Genomic DNA, 25,568 nt, shown 5'->3' on the forward strand with positions numbered 1-25,568 from the left:
GTTTCTTCATAATCTCCCCTGAGGGGCCTGCTCTCTGGTGATTGAAATATTTGGCATCCTGAGAAGTAATCCTTCTAATCTCTTATCTTCAAGTAAATGGAAGAATTTGCTATCATATGTGTGGCATTCAGGCCTGAGCTTTGTGGAATTAGCATGCCAGAGAAATATTCCAGTGAGCGTAGCACCAGGGAAATGAAGGCATTAAATTTTATGGAGCCTGGTTGATGAGGATGGGGGCACATGGGTCTCTTCCTTTGGGGTGAGTTTTCAAGTCAAGCAAAAAAAAAAAAAGTTCAACTTTTTCTTTTCTTTTTTTTTTTCTTAAGTTTATTTATTTTGAGAGAGAGCAAGCAGGGGGAGGGGCAGAGAGAGAGGAGCAGAGAGAATCCAAGCAGGTTCTGCACTGTCAGCACAGAGCCCAGTGTGGGGCTTGATCCCACAAACCATGAGATCATGACCTGAGCCAAAACCAGGAGTCGGATGCTTAACTGACTGAGCCCCCCCGCCCCCCGCCCCCAGGTGCCCTTGTTCAATTTTTTTCTTATGTGTGAAAGTTCTGAACTTGTGCCAACCCTTTGCTAAATGCTTGTGGTTTACAGAAGAGTTTTCTGGCCCTTATCCTTGGGGGATCTGCCAAGTTGGGAAAATACGATGTCACAAGTAGGAAAGGATGATTTTCAAATAAGATGGCTGAGGCACAGCGGGAGGAAAGCTGGACTCCACCCAGCTTCTGTTGTTCAGGTCCCTGCTCACCTCAAGAGCCTTGGTGCTCCCCCCTCCCCCACCCCCAGCCGGGCCATGCCGCCATGTTCTTTGCAAGTTGGGGCTGCTGTTGGGAGAAAGAGAGATAAGGTGTGTGATAGCACACAGTGAGCCACAAAGCACAGGAACAGATTCATGCCGCTACCACAGCTGCTCCCTGGCTGTGCAGAGCGCCTACCCCCAAGGGCCTGGGAAGGTTGCTGAGGGTCTGGAAGCTGTCGCATCAATCCTGATTAGTGACACCTGTGCTGCTCTACCCCCTACTACTTAAACCGTGGCCTCCACCTTTGCTTTCTCCCCTGGGGCACTGGTATTCCCCTCGGTGCGTGCGAGGTGTCATTCCCCAGGCCCAGGGGAAAGGAATCCGTGATTTTTTCAGTGGACTAGACTAAAAGTTTCAGTCTCTTTCCATCTCTCAAGTATTATTTGACACTTCCCCCGTATGTTATAGTTACATATACTTTGTAGTTTTCGCCCTACAGAGTCTATCTCTGTGGTGTGTACACACTAGGAAGTAATAAGTACTTCTCAAAGAGTTTTTAGGGACCTACTCACCTGCCCTCACAGGGCATGTGTGTTTTAAGAAATGATGGTTGGAGACCCCTGGAGACTCTTAGAGATAGTTAGTTACTCCTGGAGTAACCACCATGTATTGGGTACTATGCTAGAACTGTCACATGGGTTACATCATTTAATCATGGCAATTGTTACCCAGATTTTACAGATAAGGAAACTGAGTCCCAAAGATATTTGAGATTTTCTTGACTGTCTTTTGAGTTTCTGGAAGAGATCTGTGCTCCTATCCCAAGGGAGCCTTGGTTATACCATCCTGCCCCTAAATCACTCCTTCCCTGTCAGCAGCTGTGACCTCTCGGCTTCTGTATTTCCCTTCTCACCATGAAGCCCACCTTTATAAGACCAAAGGAAGTTGGAGTCCCATCAGCAGAGATTTACAGCTTACGGATCTTACATTTGGTCTGAAAGCTGGTCACCGGTAGTTGTGTGGCATAAGCCCAGCACCTCCTCTTACCAGCCATGCACGTGTGGGTGAGCCTCGATTTCCTAAGACATTTAAAAAGATTGGTTGATGGTATACCAAATGTCCGCAAGGCTGGTGTGGTCAGGCTTCCTGTCTCCCAGGATAAAATGGCAGAGGACATTCCAGGCAGATGCACCCTTTCCTGATAGCTTTGCTGTCAAATCCCTGTTTGGCTTAATGATCTGGGCCAGACCATCTTGGAGCTTTGATCACTGTTTAAGACTTAGATTAGGGCAGTAACAGTCCACCAGAGGTCCTGTAGGGGATATGTGACAATGTCTAGAGCCATCTGGGGCCTTGTGAACTAGGCAGGGCTGGGGGGGGGGGGGTGTTGATAATAGCATCTAATATGCAGAGGTCAGGGTTGCTACTGAACTTCCTACAATGCACCAGATAGCCCCCCACAACAAAGAATTATCCAGCTGCCAATGTCAATCCAGCTCCAAGGACGAGAAACCCAGGACTAGAGGGGGGCACTGTACACCCTGTTCCTTACCCTCTTCCCCACACCTCATTTGGACCTCTGGAAGCTGGGAGAGAAAGGGAGTTTCCATGGAATTTCTCACAAGTCTTCAGTCTAATGGAGGTCTAGTCGCCTTCAGTCAGGTACCAAGTGACAAGGGCTATGATAAAGGCATTCTGCCTGAGGAAGTGCTGGGAGGGACCCCACCCTAAAATCAGAGACTACCAAATATGCTCACTATCACCATCGTTATTTAGCATTGTTCTTCAGGTTCTAGCTAACACAATTAGGCAAAATAAGTAAGCTAAAAATGTAAACACTGAAAAGGAGGAAGTAAAAATGATCAGCAACGACAGATGATTTGGAAAATCCAGGAGAATCAACTGGAAAACTCCTTTACAAAAATGAACATTTGGGGTGCCTGGGTGGCTCAGTTGGTTGAGCATCCGACTTCGGCTCAGGTCATGATCTTGCAGTTTGTGGGTTCGAGCCCTGCATCAGGCTCTGTGCCGACAGTTCGGAGCCTGGAGCCTGCTTCGGATTCTGTGTCTCCTTCTCCCTCTTCCTCCACTTGTTCTCTGTCTCCCTCTATCAAAAATAAATAAAATATAAAAAAATTTTTTTTAAATAAAAAACATTCAGTATAGTGGCAGGGCATAAAATGATAAGCAGAAATTAATAACTAGTAAATACATATGCAACCAGATAAATAATATGATGGAAGAAAAGACCTCGTTTATAATAGGAAAAATTTTTTTAATAAAAAAAAGTTTTTTTGGAGAGAGAGAGCGCATGAGTGGTAGTGAGGGGACGAGGAGGGACAGAGGGAGAGAGAGAATTCCAAGCAGGCTTCATGCTCAGCCTAGCACACCACAGGGGGCTCAATCCCACGACCCTGGGATAATGACCTGAGTTCGACACTCAACCCACGGAGCCACCCAGGCACCCTCAAGAAAAGACCCCATGTATAATTGGAATTTAAAACAGACAATAACAACTTGCATTCTTTAGAAGTGGATTCCGCTGTAATTATCATATAAACCCCAGACAACAGTGCTTTAAATAAGATACAAGTTTCTTTTTCATATGAATGCTAACTGGAGATGGGAAGTCCAGTCACCATTACTGGGGCTTTTGGTCCTTTTCCTCATGGTCGAAGGTGGCTGCTGATTCTCCAGGCATGATATCCTCATCCAGGCAGTAGGGAGAGGAAGGAAAGAGAAGAGTAAGTTTCTTCATTTTGCGACTTCACACAGTTGATTGGCTAGAACATAGTCACATAACCACACCCAGCTCTAAGGAAGGCTTTGAGTCCCAATTTATAGCTACATCACTATGAGCAGGGCTCAAAAAACAACAACAACAATAATAGCAGCAACGTTCTCTTACTAAGGAAGAAAATGCGAAGGGGTATTGGGACAACCAGCAGGCTGCCATTAAATAGAACAAGAAATGCACAAGATCTATAAGAGAGAACTTTCAAATGCCCCTCACGGACATTAGACTTTAACAAATCGGAAGACAAACAATATTATTGGATAGGAAGACTCAACATCATAAAAATATCAATTCTCTCTGAGTTAATTTATAGCTTTAGACATGTTCCCAATAAAAACATCACAAGGATTTTTTTTTAAAAACAAGACAGATGATTCTAAAGTTCATATGGAAAAATAAACAAGCAAGAGTAGCTAGGAAATTTTAAGAAAGGGGATCAGCCCTACTGGATGTGAAAATGTTTTATAAACCCACAGTAATTTAAAAAGTGTGATATAGATCAACATCATCAAAGGAAGAGTACAGAAATAAGTCCAAATGCTTATGGAGAGCTAGTAACAGCATTTGAAAAAGTGGTGTTTCAGTCCATGAACTATCCAACCTATGGGATTTGAACCCAAGTTGGATCTCTGCTTCGTACTTTTATCAGGCCAAATTCCAAACACGTCAAAAGACTTCTGTTTATAAAATGAAAGCAGGGGTGCCTGGGTGGCTCAGTCGGTTGGGCATCCGACTTCGCCTCAGGTCATGATCTCACAGCTCTGTGAGTTCAAGCCCCACATCAGGCTCTGTGCTGACGGCTCGGAGCCTGGAGCCTGCTTCGGATTCTGTGTCTCCCTCTCTTTCTGCCCCAACCCACTTGCATTCTGTCTGTCTCTCTCAAAAACAAATGAACATTAAAAAAAATTTTTTTAATAAAATGAAAGCAGAAAAGTACAAAGGGGGATCTTGAGAAAATGCTTTTATTAACTTTGAAAGAGGTAAATCCTTTCAAATTAAGACATAAAATCCAAAAACCATAAAATAAACTGCCATAAGCAATATCAAAAATTAACCTGGGAGAAGAATTTGCAATTCCTCTGCCACTCAAATTTCACTTCCTAATCTAGAAAGAGCTCCTTAAAAAAAAACAAAAAACAAAAAACAAAAAAAAAACAATGAGAAACAAACACCATAAAATAAAAACAACAACAGTTCACAGAAAAAAAAATACTGGTATCTTTTAAACGTATGAAAAAATATTCAAACTTACAGAGAAACTTAAGAATATACTGAGATACTGTATTCACCTATCAGACTACCAGAAACTCACTGTTTTCACCTGTCAGACTACCAGAAACTCAATAATGTACCATTTGGCAAGGAGGCACTATCATGGACTGCTGACAGAAGTGTAAATCATTGGGGTGCCTGGGTAGTTCAGTTGGTTAAGTGTCCAACTTCATCTCAGGTCACGATCTCATGGTTCATGGGTTTGAGCCCAGTGTCAGGCTCTGTGCTAACAGTTCAGGGACCCTCCCCTGCCCATACTCTGTCGTCTGTCTGTCTCTCCCTCTCAAAAATAAATAAACATTTTTTTAAAAAGTGTAAATCCTTCAACCTCTAAGGAGGGCAGCTTGGCAACATCCATCAAAATCTACATTCCCGTTCTATCTGACTCAGAAATTTCCTTCCTAGAAAGCATGTACGGTTACCTTCATATATTTATAAGCATCTTTACAGCAGCACTGTTTGTAATAGCCCGATAATTGAAAGCAAGCTAAACGTTCCCCAATAAATATGGTAGAGTGTTATACAGCCACAAAAAATAGCCTCTTTATGTGCCAAGACAGATCTCCAATACATATAAAATGGAAAAGGTAACGCGCAAAACAGTGCATGTAGTAAGGTCGTGATTAGTTAAAAGGGGGGACATGAAGTGTTCTTATTTATGCGTAAAATGTGACCAAGACGATACACAAGACATGAATAAAATGCAGTTGCCTGGGGCGCCTGGGTGGCTCAGTCAAAGCATCTGACTTAGGCTCAGGTCATGATCTCACAGTTTGTAAGTTCAAGTCCTGCATCAAGCTCTGTGCTCTCAGAGCCTGCTTCAGATCCTCTGTCTCTGTCTCTGTCTCTCTCTCTCTGCCCCTCCCTTGCTCACTCTCAAACATAAACATTTAAAAAAAATTTTTAACATTTATTTATTTTTGAAAGACAGAGGCAGAGCATGAGCAGGGGAGGGGCAGAGAGGGAGGTGGACACAGAATCCGAATCAGGCTCCAGGCTCTAAGCTGTCAGCACAGAGCCTGACGCAGGGTTCGAACCCACAAACCACAAGACCATGACCTGAGCCGAAGTTGGATGCTTAACCAACTGAGCCACCCAGGCGCCCCTAAACATTTTTTTAATGCAGTTGCCTGTAGGGGGAAAATAGAGGTGTCTGGAGAACAGATGCAGTAGGGAGAATTTTTATTGTTATGTATGCCCTTTTTATACTTTGGGTTTTAGAACATATGAAGGCATTGTCTATTTAAAGTGTTGAAACTATTAATTTAATAAGTAAAAGCTAGTCATATTGATTCATATATAGGGGAAAGGATTTTGCTGTATTTTTTTCCACTATTAAAAAAAATGACCCCATTCCTTTAAAAATGTCCCCAGTCCTCAAACGTACCCTGCCCTTGTATTTGAGGACTGATAAGGGGGTTAATATCTAGTCAGAAATCCCTCTTTGCAAAGCTATCAGTCAACAAGTTCGATGAGAACCCACTATGTGCCCGGCCCCTGACCTGAGCGCCTGGGGAACACCTAGGAAGGAGAAGAGCCCACTCACCCTGCCCTGCAAGCTGGGCCTCAGAGCCAGCAAGGCTGAGAAACCATTGTTCTGACCTCTTTCCCAGGGAAGCTTTAGAGACCCCTCAGAACAGGCAGCACTAAAAGCCAGCAGGTGAGGAGATCCTGGGGCTGGAACGGCAAGTAGAAAGTGGAGGGGGAGGCGGGGGGTCTTGGGGCAGCAGTGCGGCCAAGGAGGAGGGAGGGAGAACCAAGAGGAGCCACCACCCTCAGCCAGCCATTCAACAAGCAGAATTCCAGGGACGCCACCTTCCATGAAGGGCCCTGGGCCCCTACGCCCTTGTAGAGAAGGGCGTTCTCTCCCTTTTCCTCTGCCTGAGCAAAACATGGCCCTGGCTGTGCCATCCACTGAAACCCCACTCAGAACTCACTGAGAGCCCAGCACCAGGCAGGCTTAGTCCCAGCAGTGTGGGTAGTTTTCTTTTTAAAGAGACTGAAGACCCCCAGGGGAATAAAGTTTTAATTGTGGCATCTCTGGTCCCCAGGGGACTTTCCAGCTGCGCCAGTCTCCCCTGTCACAGAGGAAAGGAACTTAAGTCACCATCTCTTCCATGAGACATGGTTTCATGTGGGGAGGCAGAGCTCTAGAGAAACACAGACAGCAGAGGGGAAATTTGAAGAGGTGAGTAGTGGCAGGGTTTCTGGCATCAGCGGTGGGACAGTGTGAAGATGTGCTTTGGCCTGGGGCCTCCCTTCCCCACGGCAGAGGGGACAGCTGCCCGTGGACTGCCTACAGAACATACTCGGCCCTCGTGGTCCCCCTGGGCCTTCAGCATGGGGTGGCTTCTTCCCTCGGGGAGAAGAGGAGGCAAGAAGCAGGGGGACAGTGTGTACCTGGGCCAGGGCTAGGACAGGCAGAGAGCAGAAGAGGAAGAAGAAAGACATTCCACCTTCTCTTGTCCTGAGTAGGAATCCTGAGCAGAAGGAAGTGCGGAGTTGAATTTTTAGAAGGGCAAAGTTCAGGCTGGCTTGGAATCTTCTGAATCTCCTCCATTCGTACAAAGCAGAATGCACCCTTCCAGTGACAAGGCTTTAAAAGAGAGGGCTTGAGAGGGTGCAGGTGGGGCCTTTCTAAATTGGGGCTGGTGGCTGGCATTGGAAGAAGACCACCAACAGGAAGGCAGGAAGGTAGAGGAGTGTAGTACACAGAGGCAAGAACACCAGATTTTAGAGCAGAGGACCCAGTTCAAGTCCTAGTTACATCAACCCCCTTGTCACCTTCCAGAAATCACCTACCTCTTTCCAGCTTCCACTTGCTTACCGCTGCCACGATAATAGCAAAGCCTGTTCTTCTGAACCCTTGTTCAGAACATGAATGTGGTTTGTAGACCACAGAGGTGCTTTCCACATGTTTGTTTATTGCTGCTACAATTGCAAGTGTAGCCATGGTGACCATGGTGCATGCGTGTGGGCCTTGACAAGGCAACACTAGATTAGGGAGCAGCAAGGGGTTGTAACTCAGTGGGGCACATAGGTTCACCTCTTGATGACGCCAACATTTTCAGATGGGCAGACAGAACACCCACTCCCCTCCAACTCAGTTTCCTTGTGAAGGAAGTGGGTGTAACGGTATAAAGGCCTGCTACTTCTACACGTACTATCTCAACCCTTTAGACAAGCAGGAAAGTGTCATCCCAATTTGATAGACCAGATAACAGACCCACAAGGTGAATTCACCAGGGCCATGCCACAAGAGGGATTAAAACCCAGGCTTCCTGTGCCCACGTCAGTGTTCTTCTCCCTTCCCTCCCACCCCAGCCAGAACTGAGCCCTGACCACACACAGTGGCTAGGGTAGAAGGTCGAGGAGCCCAGTCCCAGTGGCGTGGCTTGGTTGGGCTCCCTGTTCTTTCTTTAGTTCACAAGCATCTGCTTAGAACAGCATATTTTATGAGCTTTCTCTTTTCTCAAGAAGTCCCAGCTGTAAGCGGAAACAGGGCTGTGGGTGCAAAGCAGGCAGGCCCTGAAATGTTTCCTGCCCCACCTTTGCATTCAGGCCCAGATCTCTGATGATGGCTGAAGTTCAAATCCAGATGCCAGCAGACTTGTGAGAAAGGCCCCTCTTGCTCTGTGTGTGGGGCAATAGGCCTTCTTTGTAAGACCCTGGCCCCATTCCAGAGAGGATGCTGAGGGAGGTCCAGGGTGAGGACCTCCATCTGACAGTCTGGGTTCTTCTACAGGACAGGGTTGGGGTTTGCAGATTTGGTTGGTAGGGGAATTCTTATCCAGAACTTCAGATTTTATACAGGATCTTATGTAGAACCCCAAACTGTAAAGCAGGATGCAAGAGAGCTACACTGACTGAGGCCAGCGGGCCCCCACCCACCCTTTGTGGCCCTCACTCACTGCAAGGAACCACCTGGTCTCTGTAGGCCCTGGTTGTTGCCGCCAGTGTGTCTTCCCTCCTGTCCCCAGAACCTTTCCCCCCTCTGCCTGCTTGCCCAGAGAAGACTGATCTTACAAATAGATCGTGCTCATGCAGGCAGGTCTCTCGTTGTCCTCAGCAGGAATTTCAAACCCCTCTTACATTCTAGGCTCTTTGGGGTTGGTTTCAATCTGCCTGTCTTGCCCCGCCATTCACTGGAGCCCAATTCTCTGGTCCTTTCACTGCCTTTTGCACCTGCTGTGTTGGCTTTCCCTTCCCTCCCACCTTTTCTTTTTGTGCCCTTTCCAAACCTAACCATCTCTCCAAGCTTCTCTTGAGAGTCCTTTTTTTTCTGAAGCTCTCCCAGACTGCAGCTGCTGTCAGTGGTCTTCCCCATGAAACACAATAGCTCACATAGTCGGTGTCCTGTAAAGTAGCATCTGATCCTTCTGTGGTTTTATCTGAGTCATCGGTGTTACTACGCATTAGTCTTGTCCCTCCAACTGATCCCTATGGTTAACCCATGAAGGAAGGGGGATAAGTTGCTTCTCTCTCTCATATCAAGGTCTAAATAATTTGAATTGCAGCACATAGTAGGGCTTCAATAAATAGCTACTGATTTTATTAAACCACAGTAGTCTTGACATATTAGGAGCTCCCCTCTCATGTTGGGGACAATGGAGGCACCTTTAGGGGTTGCTCAACTTGGGCAAGAGCCCCGGACAGAGGTTGGTTGCCAGCAGGTCAAGCCTCCTCAAAGGTTTTCCTTTTTATCGCAGATTTCCCTGAGGTGGCCACATCTCTCCAACTCAAGAAGACCATATTGGGGTGGCTGAAGCACTAATCATGTGGGTCTGACCCCTCTTGCAGGGATTTGAAACTGGACAACATCCTTCTGGATGCAGAAGGTCACTGCAAGCTAGCCGACTTTGGGATGTGCAAGGAGGGGATTCTGAACGGCGTCACAACCACCACATTCTGTGGAACTCCTGACTACATCGCACCCGAGGTAAGACCATGTGCTAACCACCTTCTTCCACCAGGGCAGAGGCAGGGATCCATTCCCATGCACTGGGGTCACTTACTGGTGCTGGGGGAAGGCTCTAGAAAACTAGGATAGATTCTGAGGGAGGAGGGAGAAAAGGAAAGGTAGAAGGTTTGCTGATTTCTCCGTAAGGAAGTTGACGGTGATAAGGGAGATACTGGGCAAACTGTGAACAGGCCATTCCCCAAACCTGGGCAGGTCCTTCCCTCTCAGTCCAGAACTACCAATGAAAGTAAGACTAAGAGAACTTTGTAAACTTCTATCATTGTTTTCACTTCTTAATAACCGGAATAAAGGGGCACCATCGATAAAGGCAGCAGTTAGCTTCTTCATTAGCTGTAACGCACCTACAGTAAAACCAAGAATTATTTGCCCTTCCTAGTGGTGTGGCGATTCTGCATAGCACGTGCACAGGGTCAAGCAGGAAGAGGAAAGCTATATGTATATCTGATACAAATAGATCAGAGATGTCCACTGGGAGCCCTACTGATGGGCTGCCTTTTGTCAAGTTGTCTGGATGTTTTGTTCCTCATAAAGTATTTGCTTCGAATTTCTCCAAATCAATCTTACCTAGGTTGAGTGATACCTAGTGTGACATGATTCCAATTTAGGACGAAGTATATCACAGATGCTTAATAAAAATGGACTTGAGGGTTCTGACACATGTAAGATGGGAAGGAAATACCAATCTCCATTAAGCACTGCCCGTGGTGGGTAGGTGTTAGCCCATTCAGATTTCATTTCCTTTCAGTGGCATTGTTTGAGCACCTGCTAGACACAAAGCAAAGTGGGGATAAAGAATTGGCTAAACACTCATCACTCTCCTAAAAGAACTTCTGGTCTAGAGGCAGTGGCAGATAAGTAAACAACTAATTAAGCAGAATAAATAGATATGAGAGACAAGATGGTATCCTCAGGGATAAGGGGAGTCTTCTTGGAGCACCTGGTAGATTAACTAAGTTGTCAAGAATCAGCAGGATTTCCTTTGGTGGTAGGGAGTGGGAAGCATTCCCGAAAACAACAGGGAAGATTGGGGTGGGGGCAGGGAAGTACAGGAGGTTCAGTATCCCTGGGCTCTGAATCCTTTAGGGCAGAGGCTGTGTTTCTAATCTGAGTCCAGGAACCAGACCACAGATCAGGCTTTTAGTCATGGTTCGTTGAATGAATAAATGAATTTGAACTTGTGACACTCCACCATGAACACAGTTGAAGGGATGAGAATATTCTTGGCCTTGTTCAGAAAAGGAAAATAATATAGCTATTTATGGTAATAGATAAAATTAGGAAAAAGGACCAAGGAAAGTGGTCTTTTTCCTGTCGGCTCTATAGACCCACTAAGAGTTTTCCATTGGAGGGTGTCCAGGTTTCTCACACCTGTCCCAGGACACAGACAGGCAACAGCAATATAGCTCAGAAGACAGAGAGTGAGGGAAGGTCAGTGAAGAGACTTTTCACAGACCGGACAAGACATGGGGGGCCTGAGGAGAAATGTGAGGATGGTAAGTAATAGTTGAATTCCCTTAGGACCTTTATCTTCTAAGAGATCTGAAAGGAGAGATTTCAAAATATCTTCCTTAGCAGGAACACTAGGAATTTAATCTTTGAGGAGAAATCAGCAAAAGTGAGGGCTCTCAATTGGGACCTTCTTTTTTACCATCTTCCTCATTCATTTCTTATCATCAGAATACTTGGTTCCAATTCCTCTGTAAGCTGATGCCAGAGACAAAGGGTTAACAGGACAGCATAGTAGTTAAGGACCCAGCCCAAGGCAAACATTCACTTTATGATGAACAAAATGCCCACACAACCTTCACGAAAGGCAGTCCATTGATGAGAGTCACAATGAATAGGGCTGATCTCTCTGTCTATAAGGAGGCGCAGACACTGTTCCTTCCCATTCCATCTTTGTGTCCGCGATACAGAATCTCCACTATGTGTGCAATGCCAAAAGCAATCCCTGGTCTTCCTGTAGGCAAATTACAACTGATAGAGACATAGCTACTTTTATCAAGGGCTACGGGGGAGATTAGATGAAATTATGCCTCTAAAGCATTTAGCCTGGTGCCTGGCCCACAGTGAGCACTGGGACAATACGCAGTAGCTCTGTCACCATCATCACTGTTGCTGGCACGTGCAGTGTGGGAAAAGCACAGTCCTGAGAGTTGAGTTTCCAGGCTAGACTTGACCACTGATGCCCCCATGGGACCTTGACCAAGTCACAAAATGTTTTCAACCCCCCAGCTTCCTCATCTTTCAAATAGGAATAACAATTCCTGCCCTACCTACCTCATCAAGGTGTTATAAGAATCTAATGAGATTAGAGCATGGAAATGCTTGAGAAACCATAAGCCTCTATTCAAACAGGGAGGGGTTGTGAGGCGCCTGGGTTAACCCTGAAACCAGAGACACCTAATGAGGCGCTAGCTCATTTGGTGCTAGCTCTTCCCCAAGGCTTCCCTTCCCACCGTGCGACCTGGGCTAGCCCCCACTTCACCCCCTCTCCATTTCCCATGCCCAGCGCGTGCTCCCCAGGAAATGGCAGCCAGCCCTGGGTATGACTGGCGCCATTAGACCCAATGCCTGCCCTTCTCTTCTACCCGGGCTCTGACCAATTCAAGGGGGTAGCCACCGTACCAGGTGCCCTCCCGTGGCGTGTGAAGCCTTGCCCTTCTCACCTCTCCATTGTTGACAAGCTGGTGAGAAAGCATAAAATTAGGGCCAAGCCCGAAAGGAATTTTACAAAAGATGCCTCCCCAAAAGGGAAGGCTCTGGAGTGGGCCTGGGGAAGGGTGGGCAGGGCCGCTCTGTGGTTTCTGCAGAGCCGTCCTGGCTGAGCACACATGGGCCACCTGGAGGTCACCTCCCCACCACCCTGTGGAGGCACTGAACCCAGATCTTTCACCTCCTGGAGGCTGGAGGGTGGCCACCCTGGCACCCCAAGCCCCCTGAACCCAAGAGAGAAGGGAGCATACCCGGTGAGACACACACTGGGGCACATGTGGCAGCCAGTGTCGCGAGTGCTGCAATTGGCCTGGTTGCAGGGGAGCCGTCGAGGGGGGCGTTGCTCAGAAGCACACTAGAACCCTTATGCCTGGTGCCTTAGAGATGCCCAGAGGGAACAATTGACCATGAAAAAATAACCCAAATCACGGTAGTATATGGAAAGTGCCTAAAGATCTTAGGGACAGGAAAGGGTCTTAGGATGTCAGAAGATAAGAGGAAAGCTGGGGGAATATGAGAAAGCTTTCTGGACAAGATGGGTGATAGCGATGCCCTCAAAACCAGCAATGCCATGCTGAGCCACACAGGGTGTTGGCTCATTCATGACTGACAGAGTCACTCGCTGGCTTTGGCTTTGGCACAGAGCAGCATTACTGGCTTCTCGGGACAGCAGAGCTTACTGACCCTCAGATACCATGTGATGACCACTGAGCTAAGAGACCAAAGATACTCACCAGAGTGCCAGCCCCAAATAATTCAAAGATGGCTGCGTTTGCTTGCATTTCTTTCCATTCTAAATTAAAAGGATTCTTAAATTCTTAAATCATGCATGCTTTTAATGTTTTCAAAATGATTCCTCCCAAGTCTTTTTTTACTTAATCCCAAGCAATCTCTAGTCTCTAGAAGGGTGTTTTGAGAGACCATGGAAAGCCCCGGTCCTCACGGTCAGCATCCTCTTCCCTGGCTGTCCTGAAATCTGAGAACTTGAACTGGAGCCTTGCTCTGGACAAGTTCCCTGTGAAGTTACCTGCAAACTGATGAGACTGTTCATGGCCTTTGCCATTTTGGGGAGAGTCCTGGATGCACACCCCTTTTAGGACATGCACCCCACCCATGCTTGTCCTCCGTCACCATCACTTTGGGGAATTCTCCATAGAATTACAGAGCTGAGAGAAACCAGGAGAGGTCATCTCCTCTGCCCTTCTGTTCTTGGGCAGCACCAGGCCTACTCCTGCTCTGATAAGAGGAGAAGATAATTATGGGATGGGGACATCACTTCATAATCCCTTCCTTAGCAGTGGGGACAGCGCAGCATTTATTTCTACCCTGAGCCACACATAGACCATTGACCTACCACGTACTTTGTATACATGGAGACCAAAGATAACAGAAGAAAACTTGGATCTCCTACCACCTTCCAATTATCTGGAGTTTTGTACTTTGCAATATGCTTTCAAATCTTCCACCTTGATTCATCTTATGAGGTTGAGCTGAGAATCTGAGCTTCATCGGATGAGGAAGTCAAGTGAGTGGCTCCAGGTCACCCAGAAAGAACTTAGCACCAAACCTGGAATAGAGTGGAAACATCCCGGTCAGTCTTCCATCTCTTCCACTGGAACCCATAGCCAGTGCTCCAGAAAAAAAATAGGATCGGGGCAATTACTCGCTTTTCTAAAGGTTCTGTAGCTTCCTAACTTTAGGTGGCGTTTCTCCCAGATACTGAAATTGTGATTCATTTTTTAAAACTGCAGTCCCCACACGCCATGCAGGAAGGTGATGGCACAGAACATTCCTCAGCCACGTGTCATACATGCGTTTAACATAAATGCATTCAACTGTGCCTGCAGTCAGAGGAAAAAAAGAGAGACTGAGAGCCTAGGTGAGAGAAGTGGCTGTTGACAAAGATAAAGCACACTGGATGATCAAGGAGAGGATTTGATTGGGGCTATTGCAATAAGGAGAATGCCTCACAGAAAGTGAAGGGGCCTGGGCTTTGCAGAGGCAGGCAAACAAAGGATTCATCAGTGGGTTTTATGGGAGTCGTGAGGAACGCGGGAGATGGGTCTTTTCCTTCCTGGAACATCCAAAAACATAGTCATCCTTTGTGGTTAGAACACAAAAGGATGGGGAGACTTATTGACTACAGTTTCTTTTCCAAAAGCACAGGACTCAGGTGAACTTGACATTGTCACAGTTTAAAGAAGACTGACATTCTGTTCACCTTCTCACTGTGTGTGCCGTGCTCGGTGTGAGACGATTCTTGTTTGCTCTCAGTTGTTCACAGCTTGCTTATGTCTCTCTCAGTCTGCATCTTGCTCCTCTGACCCTGAATTTAGTGTCAAAAACACTCACGCATTTTTATATGGTCCTAAGCGCAAGTCAGGAACTTCATCTGCTCAAAGAACAGGATCTATTCCCACGGGAGGACAGGCTGTCAGTGTTGACTTTGGAGGAAAGTGGATAGTTAGCCCCCAGCATCACGCGTTCTAAACTCAGTTTTCACTGAATTGGCTGATTTTGAGCCTAAATCATACCAGCCTGGGCCCTGCTGTGCAGAGAAGCAAGCTGGAAATAACGAGGCAGTTCGCACAGCACTGGAGACAAGGGCGACCGTGGGTGGGGATCGTTGGCGAGCCCTGACCTTGCCCGTTTCCTTGAACAGATCCTGCAGGAGTTGGAGTACGGCCCCTCGGTGGACTGGTGGGCCCTGGGGGTGCTGATGTATGAAATGATGGCTGGGCAGCCCCCGTTCGAGGCCGACAATGAGGACGACCTGTTTGAGTCCATCCTCCATGACGACGTTCTCTACCCGGTCTGGCTCAGCAAGGAGGCCGTCAGCATCCTGAAAGCCGTGAGTCCTCGCCCTCCCCCTCCCCCTCGTGCCTGCTCCCCTGGCCTCTGTCTTCTCCCTCTGTCCCTGTCACTCCTTTCCCATCCCATGAGCCCTTTGGCCATCCCTCTCCGCCCGTCTCTGGCCCACCTCTGCTGCAGCCGAATGGTAGGCAGTCACAGTGGGGAGTTGAGGCTCGAGTTGCTTTCTGTGGGCCAGGGACGCATTTGTGTTTCCTGAGAGGGAGCTCTGCGTTTCAGAGGGAGCAGAACCAACCCAAACCATGCCAGGATCACTTCTGCCCCCTTACACACCAGGCACTGGACCCTGCGTCCTCCCCAACCACCCGCACCCGTCTTCCTCTGGAGCCTGTGATGGACAAGAGGGAGGCGAGCACAGTGTATCTGCGTGCATGACGGCATCTCTGTGGCAGAAGACCTGACCAGAAAAGAAGTGTCCACTGAGGGCGTGGAATCCATGCGCTGGATTCAGACATGACAGAGAGACTATCCCCAGCCCTGCAAATAATCCCTCACACGTGAAACGCTCAGTACTGCCTCAGCACGGCTCTTTCCGCCATGTAAGCCACTTGTGCTAGGGCAGGTACGTGAAGCTCCCTGACCTCCTTGGAAAGCTGTAAAAGCTGGGGTGCAGGGAAGGTGAGCAGAGCAGTTGACCCTCAGGGTTGAGGCAGGACCGAGGTGACAGCCCCAGAAACTTGACTTCCAGTCCTGACTTCTTTCACCCACCAGAATGCTCCAAAGTTCAGTATTTGGCACATCACATTCACCAGATTTCCCATATCAGGTACCCTCTCAACGGTGATTTACTTGTTCTTTCAATCCACTACCGATATTTACCTAGTGACATGTTTTTTACAAAGAAGTTCCTAATCGCTGTCATAAATGGAAAATCAGTATCATTGCCATAACTAATTAACATAAATCATCATGTGAAATTGGTAAAAATACCTAAAATCACTTTGTAGGTGTCTGGGAGCACACATACCATATTCCAGAAAATGCCACATCAGAGCATGCTATTCTCTTCCGCAGTTCTTTTTTTCTTCCTCCTCTCTTCTTTCCCTCAACTCATCAATTTCCCTCCCCCCCCACCTTCTCTCCCTCCTAGTCAATAATTTAATGACCTATTTTTTTTTTAAGAGAGCACAAGTGAGGGAGGGGCAGAGAGAGGGAGACAGAGGATCTGAAGGCCGTCGGCGCAGAGCCCCACACGGGGCTCGAACTCCCGACTGTGAGGTCATGACCTGAGCCGAAGTCAGACACTCAACCGACTGAGCCATAATGACCCATAATGACCTATTATTTATTGAGTGTTTCCAATGTGCTGGGCATCATGCCTCATGCTAAGTAAGCATTGGTGGCTATAACAGCCAGGGTCCTGCTGGATTGGTTGACTACAATCCAGCAGGCAAATGTGGGCAGTAAATAAAAAATAGATCCACACATAGTCACCACTGGGATGAAAGCGGTGAAGGAAGCAGATAGAATATGTGTATTCACTCACCTAATGTGTGCCAGTGAGCATCTATTATGTACCAGGCACTGTGTCAGATGCCGGCTAAGGAGAAACCTGCAGGCAGCACCCAAAACACCCAGAGTACCAGCCCAGCAGAGCTGATCACTCGCCCAGCGCCCTGAACACCAGCCCGGCAAACCTTCCAGTGAGCCCCCTGCCGGCACCCCCACTAGGCTCTTTCATTTTGGCCAACCCAGAGCAGTGTTTCTCAGCTAGGTGTGATTCGTTTGGCAACGTCTGGAGATGTTTTTGCCATCACAACTTGGGGTGGGGAGGGAGCATTGCTGCTGCTGGCATCTAGTAGGTGGAGCCCAGGGACATGGCTAAACATCCTACCCTGCACAGGACAGTCCCCACAACAAAGATGTACCCCATCCAAAGTGTCATTAGCACAGAGGTTGAGAAACTTTGACCTACAGAGATTCAGAAGCTAGAAGTTGTGCCTGTGTCCACTGATCCGTGAGGGCAAAGTCTCTGAGAGAAGGCATTTCCCTGTAAGAGCTTCTGGCTCAGGAGCATCTTCTTGAGATGTTAAAATCTATATGTTTGTCAGTAGCCCTTATACTTTGTCTCCCAGAAGTGGAAGGACAGGAAGAGCTAAGGAAGTAAGGAAGAATCTTTGTTCCCTTGGCCTTGGAACACTTTACTTCCTCACATTCTAATGCCAGGCCAGGTTTCATGACTGGCCGCTGAGCTCTGTCTCTGAGACCTGCTGCCTACATCAAAGTGGTGCAGAGCTCTCAAGAAGGCCGTTTGCCTCATAGAGTTATGCAGTGCACAACCTGTGCAATAGTAAGTGCTGGTCCTGCTGCCTTCCTTCCTTACCACTGTGCTCTGAGGCCCAGCGTTCAGCCCCCTATTTAGTCATTTAAATGTACTGAGTGCACAATAGAAGCTAGGCACTGAACCAAAAGCTGGGAAGATGGGACTGATTCCTATATCCTAGAGCTCACCAAGGGTAAGGGATGTTTGGATAAATTATAATTTTTTTAATTTTTTATTCTAAGAGAGAGAGAACATGAGCGGGGAAGGCGCAGAGACACAGGGAAAGAGGCTGAGCCCCACGCTCAGTGTGGAGCCCAACAAATGGCTTGATCCCATGACCCTGAGATCATGACCTGAGCTGAAATCAAGAGTTGGTCACTCAACTGGCTGAGACACCCAGGTGCCCCTAGATAAATTATAATTAAAAATTTTTTAATGTTTTAATTTATTTTTGAAGGAGAGAGAGAGAGAGAGAGAGCATGAGCGGAGGAGGAACAGAGAAAGAGGGAGACACAGAATCTGAAGCAGGCTCCAGGCTCTGAGCTGTCAGCACAGAGCCTGATGCGGGGCTCAAACCCACAAACTGTGAGATCATGACTTGAGCTGAAGTCGGATGCTTAACTGACTGAGCCGCCCAGGCGCCCCATAAATTATGATTTAAATAAATGAGAAACATGAGGTCCCAGGTCCCTACAGGGAAGAGAATCTGGAGAGGCTTCAACAGAGCAGGCAGCATTTTGCCTGGTTCTTAGAGGATACATAGGGACTGGATATGGGCATTATAGGTGCAATAAAGGATACAAAAGCCTAACCGGGTAATCTTGGCTCAGACTGAGAAGTTTCCATGTGCCAAACTGAGGGGTATAGACTTTATCCTATGGGTGTTACGAATCAGGAGTGTTTAAGCAGGGGTGGCTTCTGCTGACTCTTAGATTAGGAGGGCAAGGTGTGCATTGGTACCATTTCTAACTCCAAACTGCCCAAAACCCCTTAAGGCATTCTCTTACCTGTGGCTCTCCCAGCTCAGTGTCCATGTGCTTTGGCTTCAGGGACACCAGGCAAGAGTCAGCAAGAGGCTCTCCCTGCCCAGGAAAATCTCCCTGAAGATGAAGCCCGAAATTGTATCAGTATAAATTTATTCCTTTGGATTATGGTTTGTCCTCTTAAATTCCTTTGTTTAAATACAGGCTCTCAGCCTTCCCCCTGTAAAATCTAACTCTTTGTCTCCAGCTCACGTGCACACACACACCACTGCCTTTATTTTGGGTGGCTATCAGAAATATTTCCACCTACCAGCACTGATTTTTTTCAGTTATATGGTACACATCTGCTCAAATTACTTGCCATCAGGACTGACTCACTTAACAGGAATAAGTTCGCCTGGGTGTGTGGGGAACTATCAGGGATACAGATAAAAGTACAGATTTTAACATCTGGGGAAGCTGCCTCCAAGCCAGAAGCTCTTCTCACAAGGCTAAGGAGGAAAACACATCCATGCGGTTTACCAGACAAGCAGTAAGCTTTTCCTTTTCTTGTTTGTTTTTTAATCCGTTGATCTACATGGATATTTTATGCTAGAAGTTACAAATTCAAATTAAAAAAAAAAATGAGAGGGTCCAGAAAAAGGAGAAGTGGAGGGGGTGCCTTTGATAATTTACCTTGGCATGAATATCTGGTCCTCTTTCCTTGCCTCAACAAGGACTGTAGACCTCTCAACATGAGTGAGTTTATCTGATCTCAGTCTCCCCAACTAGAAGACTTGAGAACCTGAGGAGAATCAGGGAGTTAGTAGTAGCCTGAGTTCCTAATCCCAGCATTGTACCTTGTTGGCTGTTTGATCTTGGCCAAGTTAATTAACCTCTCTGTGCCTCACTTATAAAATAGGGATAATAATAGACCTCAGAGGCTTGCATTTGAATGAAATGAATTAATTTATATACGATGTTTAGAATGACGGCTGGCATACGGTAAATTCTGTATAAGAGTGAAAGAGTACCCTGGGGCCCCTGGGTGGCTCGGTCGGTTAAGCATCCAACTTCGGCTCAGGTTGTGATCCCACAGTTCATGAGTTCAAACCCTGCATCAGGCTCTCTGCTGTCAGCACGGAACCCATTTTGGATCCTCTGTCTCCCTGTCTTTCTGCCCCATCCTGGCTCGTGTGCTCTCTCTCTCTCTCTCTCTCTCTCTCTCTCTCTCGCTCTCTTGCTCTCTCGCTCTCTCGCTCTCTCTCTCAAATAAATAAACATAAAAAAAAAAAGAGTGCAAGACTACCCTGAGGGGCAGAGTCCCTCAAAGTGCAGGAAACAGGCTTGGGAGATGGTCTTGAAGCTGTTGCCGTGGCTGACTTTCATCTTTCCCTCACAGCCTGTCCCTGCCAAGCCTTTGTCACTCATTCTGTTATGCCCTCCTCCCTGCAGTTCATGACCAAGAACCCCCACAAGCGCCTGGGCTGTGTGGCGGCACAGAACGGCGAGGACGCCATCAAGCAGCACCCGTTCTTCAAGGAGATCGACTGGGTTCTCCTGGAGCAGAAGAAGATCAAGCCACCCTTCAAGCCTCGAATTGTAAGTAGGGCCCCAGAGCCCATTCCACACTGTGCGTCGGGCCTGGGTGCGCAGAAAAAGCCGATTGGGGCACGTTTTACAGCCAAAATGACAAGGGCAGGAGGTGGCCGAGCCGCTCCCCGAAAGAGTCTCCTAGCCCTCAGAGTTTACTGTCAAAAATACATAACCTAGAGCCATAACCAAGATGCTGATTCGTATGGGACACAGAAGACTTTTAATTTTAACAGAGATCAATTGATTGATTTCAATCAGAAGTTACAAATGATATGAGTTGGCCGTGTATGGTGGAGATTTAAGGTTTCTTTATAAACAAATGAGTTCGCTTTATAACTGAGTCAATTTAAAGAAAAGTACTTACTAGGTAAATAAGAGTCACGGTCATGGTCATTATGTGGACTTAGTGCAGCGTGAGAAGGTAAGACCCAGTGCCCAACACCTGGGGTAGGGCTGTGCTGCACCAACCCTGGGGCCGAGTCTGTAAGAGGCTGTCTCTGTAGGGCTCCCCACCCCCCTCTGCCCCGCTGTCCCTGCTGGCCTCCCTCCGGCCCAGCATACACCTCCTTCCAGGTTCTCAGCCCTGTCCCGGTGATGCCTGTCGAAGGGGCTGCAGGAAAGGGTGTCAAAGTTCAGCTGTTGGAAAGAGGAATCAGAGAGCAGAGGCCATGTCCTAGCAGTGACCTTCTGCTGGAGGGAGGCCTTCTGGTCAGCAGGGCTCTCCTTGAAGTTGAGAGTGTGCGTACAGACCTGTGTAGGGGGAGTATCCCAAGTCTGCTGGCTTGTGGCCTGATGAGGCAATTATTCAGACTGAAAATTGGGGTAGCCAGCTGGCTAGTATGCTAGGAGAAAAGGAGGTATGTAATATTAGGAAATTACAGGCCAAGAGCTCCGGAATGCTGGGACCGGGGTCCTGGGCAGGAAAGACCTGAGACCATCCAGTCAAGCCTCAGTCACCCCACACTGTGTCATGCAGCCCCCTCTCCCTCACCTCCAAGTACAGGACGGACCCTCCTGTGCTTTGTGAATGATCACAGAGGAATTCTGTTATATTCCAGGAGGTTTTCTGGGGAGCAGTTACTGATAGTGCTGTGAAATGTCCCAAGTAGGAAGCAACTCTCAGCATGGTCCAGGCTCAGCCAGTCTAGAGCACGGAAGGTCGACTGTCCCTGGATGCTTGATCGGGTCACTGTTCCTCATCTGCTTCCTCCTTTGGTTTTTACAACTTTCACTGGCTGGCGCACAGCTCGGAACAGGCTAGATTCAGGCTCGCCTTCTTTCTTTGTTAGCATCACCTTCACTCCTGCCCATTTCCCCCTTGGCTCTGGGCAGGGCTCCCTGCACATGCCATCGTGCTCAAAGGCTACCCCCCTACCCAGAGGGTCTCTGTGAATGGTTTACAAGGACAAGATCAACCGTGTCCTGGAAAAAGCAAGGGGAAGTAGGAAACCAGAGACCAGGTGGAGAAGGAGGGGAAAACTAAAGACTCAGATCTGAGGGTAAAATGTTATTGCAGGTTTAGTCTAAGGTAATGTACCCAAAGCAAAGTGGGAAGTAGAGCGAGGTAGAGAATCCACCTGACAAAAGGGATCCCAGGGCGAGAGCAGGGACCGATCAGTCAGCACAGGTCTGCAAAATGACTTACTCGACTCAAAGCTAGGCTTATAAAGAGTCAGACAGGGCTGGAGGGGCAGCTCTTCCTGCGGGTGTGGGGCCAGACGACAGGGCAAGCTGAGGGGACCGTCAGCAGGGGGTGCAAAGGGAAGAGCGGGCCTGGGGTAGGGCGGAGGCAGGCACCCAAGGCTTTGCTGAGAAGTCACAGGGAAACAAGGAATTAGGGAGAATCTTTATGATAAAAGGCCAAAAGAAGTTTTAAAGTGTGGATTCATGGAGAAGAGTCTCTCTCTGGGATAAAGAGAAGGCAGAACATGGCTCAAACCCAGCAGAGGAAAGTGCTCTGAGATTTCAGGGGCCCTGCGAAGCTCCTGTCTCCAGAAGCCTGTCCCTAAAACCGAGCAATAGCAGGGATTCCTCCTGAGGCTGCGACCCTCTGTCTCACCTCTGAGCCAAATGAAAGGGCAGACCCAAGAGAAGCGACACTTTGAGCTGTGCCTGGCTTCCCCTGAGTGAGGGAAGGGCGTAAAGAACAAGCGTGAGGTTTCTGTGGGCCTGCAGGATGGAGAAGGAACCAGACACAGAGGAAGAAGGAGAGAAGGGTGACTCGGGACGCCAACCCGTGTGACCCAGTCCACTGGTAGACAGGCCTCACCCGGCCTGGACAGGCAGGGGTAGCCGGCCTGGCATGCAGGTGCTCCTGTGGGCCAGGGTGGGAGAGGGTCCCTGGGAACCAGCAGCAGAAGGCTGCTCAGGCTGACCTGGAGGTCAGGTGGGACTCCACCCGGAGCACAAGGGACCCGTGCTTCCCTCCCTTGGGTCTCTCCCGAGCCTCCAGTGTGGGACAGGAGGGCAGGACTCTCTGCGCTTCCTTTGCCGAAGGACTCAAGTAGGCTTCCTGGGGCCAGACCATCCCCTGAGAGGATGGCAAAGAGTGAGGGCAGGGGCTGTTCAGGAGCTCCCAACAGTGTCCAACTGTCTGAGTCAGCATTCCCAAAGACTGAGTTCATCCTTACCTCACACGTCACCTTCTGTGCAAGTCCCTGCTCACCCCCACAGAACTCCAGAGTTATCCTTAACACTGTTGGGGGTTGGGGTGGGGAGGAGGCAGGGAGAGCGTTTATCTGGCTGGTTTGAATTCCGTTTGGAAGAGAGAGGCCATCCGAAGGAAGGATAAGAAAGGAAACTTCCATTGTGCAACAGGTGTCTCTGGTCACATTTTGAGCCGAATAATGTTCCATACAGAGTTCTCAGCTACAGGTCTTTAAAGATGTATTCAAGTTCTTTTAAGTCTCTGATCTCATTTATATCCTAGAGATTTGTCTCTGGAGAAATATCAAAATGGGAAAGAAAAGAATAGCCTACATCTCCTTAGCAGGTTGGAAAGGTCTGCCTGAGACTGCCCCTAAGTTGAAAGCTCTTTTCTGAAAAATGTTGATGGTACCACCCTGAGTCCTCTGTGGGCTTGTTCACAGCAGAAATGAATTTTAAGTTGAATTCAAGCCCACCACAGTGACAAACATACTCTAGTTCCCGTGTCTGAAAGCCTTGCAAGACCCACGTGTAACTCACACAAGGTTTTAAGAAGCCAACACCCACCTCTTACTAACTCAGGATTAACCCTGGGGGGACCACGGGTAGCCAGGCCCTCCTGGCTCAGATACCAGCAGTGGGGGTGGCTATGCTCTGTAAGTAGGGCCAGTTACCAACAGGCAAAATAGATAGCCACCCACGAGTGGTCACGGGAGAGACACTGGGGGCTGAAGTGCATCCCACAGAAGTCATCTTCTGTTTACAGGGGAGGGGTTCCATCACAAGATAGGCTGTCCGCCGGCTGAGGGTGTCGCATAACCTTAGGGCACATCGATGCCCTTTGAGGAGAGCTGAGAAGGAAAGGTTGTGACAGTGGGAGGAAGGAAAGTTGCTTTGGAGCCTGACATTGGGAAGAAGTGGACAGGGCAGTGTGAGCTTCTTGGATCTTAGAGACAGACAGCCTCCTTGAGAAGGGAGAGGACAAGTGTGCGAGCCTTGCAATTTGGCGGTGGCCTCAAGAAGACACGGGGTGTGTGTTTTAGAAGGCAGTGAAATGAGATACACAGAAACCCTCTAATCTCCTCATGCCAACCCCCCGCCCTGGGTGTTCAGTCACAGAGGGAACCCTGGGGCTCCTTTGTCTTGGGCTAGCTCCACTAGCTCCTACCCATGTCCTGTTAACATCACAGCAAAAGGCCGCCACCCCCAGAAAACAGCAGGATAGCGACCACCCCACTGGATGAGCCGGACATACCGAGTCTAAGGGCCTTGGGGGTGTCCTGCCTGTCTTGATTCAGGAGGGAGTTGGTTCTGTCTGGTGGGAGGTGCTGGAGTGAGGCCAGGTGAGGTCACGTCATCCAGGCGCCAGGGCTTAAGAAGAGCCAGGACTCCGTGGTATGTTTTCTGCATCTCCAGACTCTTCCCGCTCGCGCGCGCGGCAGGGATGAAGCTCCTCCACGGCACAGCCTGTGGTGGGAGAGGAAACCTGTACACTGCCCAGGCTGGCTCTGCTGAAGACTAGGGTGGCTCAGTCGCCCCCGTAGGGGCTGAGGATATGGCAGGTTCCCAGGCCTGGTTTCCATCCCCTCCGTAGGAATCCTCATCCCTCCAAAGATCTCACCGAGATTGTCCAGATCCCTAGCTGGCCTCTGGCCTCTGGTCCAGTTCCCTCACAGACCTCAGGTGGCTGCTGTCCCCTCCAGGCCTTTACCTTCTCAAGACGTTTGCTAAGCTTAGATTTCTGCTCCCTCGTGCCTGAGCCTCCCTGTCTAACCCCTGCCCTGACTCACCAGCTGTCATTAGTCCGACTGGATTGCCTGCCTTCGGGTTTAGGCCCATTTGCACTAACCCCCACCTCGGGACATTTTTTAGTGGCCTCTGCTTCAATGTGGGGATTTCGTCTCGTTCTTCCTGCCAACTATCTTGTATTCTCCCGCCCTCACTCTCCCTTTTATATTCGTCCTGTCTACCCTCTGGCCACCCACGTTTGCAACTGATTTTGCACAAGCGATGTGCCGTCAACACCAAACCAAAGACTCTGCCATCCTTGTATTCAAATCGATTTCTGGAGGTGGCTGGCCTCACAGCAAGGGCACACAGGGTGGGTGGCAGGCACCCCAGCAGCGGTTGGAGGGCTAGAGAAGCCAGTAAGTCTGGAGCCAAGGCCTTTGATGCTGGAAAAAAATCTCCCGGCATAGAGTTCATTCGTCTGTCCCACTGGGGATTTAGTTCCAAGGTGATGGCATCGTCCAGTAGCCAATAAATGTAGCACATTTTGCTTTTGTGTTACTGGTGAGCTCACCTTCTTTGGGGACCACAGAGGGCAGAGTGATGGGTTCGGTGTGTTTGAACGGTATCATGTGACCGTGCGGATCTTGGAGGTATTGTCTCGCTCCAGGCTTCTTTCCTGGGCACTCCTCTTGCACCCAAAAAGCATTAGGCTCCGAGATTATGGCTCCCAGGGCTCCAGCGCTGGAACTGGGGGAAGCCAGTGGAGGGGGGAGAGATCTGCCTCCCCAGAAACCTAGCTATCCTCAGTGAAAGCCAAGGGCAATGAGGGAAATGCCGGCCAAGTAAACTTCTCTTTGTGTACGTGTTCTCTCTTTTCAAGTTTGCTTCAGTGTGAATGTCCCTCTTTAAGGTAAGGCCTCCTGAATGGGGAGTCTGTCCAGGTAGGTGAGCCCTCTCAGGCCCGGTGACATGGAGGCCCTTCCAACCCC

The 25,568-nt window shown here is 48.6% G+C and overlaps 1 protein-coding gene across 6 annotated transcripts in view; it reads left to right on the forward strand.

The window, feature by feature from the left end:
- PRKCE (protein kinase C epsilon) overlaps positions 1-25,568 on the forward strand; it is a 498,780-nt gene that overhangs the window by 451,780 nt on the left and 21,432 nt on the right. For all 6 annotated transcript variants that reach the window (XM_047852658.1, XM_047852662.1, XM_047852659.1 and 3 more), the window contains 3 exons: positions 9,615-9,753; positions 15,173-15,361; positions 20,062-20,208. In XM_047852658.1, coding sequence (XP_047708614.1) covers positions 9,615-9,753; positions 15,173-15,361; positions 20,062-20,208 — 475 coding nt within the window. The remainder of the gene's footprint in view (positions 1-9,614; positions 9,754-15,172; positions 15,362-20,061; positions 20,209-25,568) is intronic.

The sequence above is a fragment of the Prionailurus viverrinus genome, chromosome A3 (assembly GCF_022837055.1).
Source record: "Prionailurus viverrinus isolate Anna chromosome A3, UM_Priviv_1.0, whole genome shotgun sequence".
Taxonomy (NCBI): domain Eukaryota; kingdom Metazoa; phylum Chordata; class Mammalia; order Carnivora; family Felidae; genus Prionailurus; species Prionailurus viverrinus.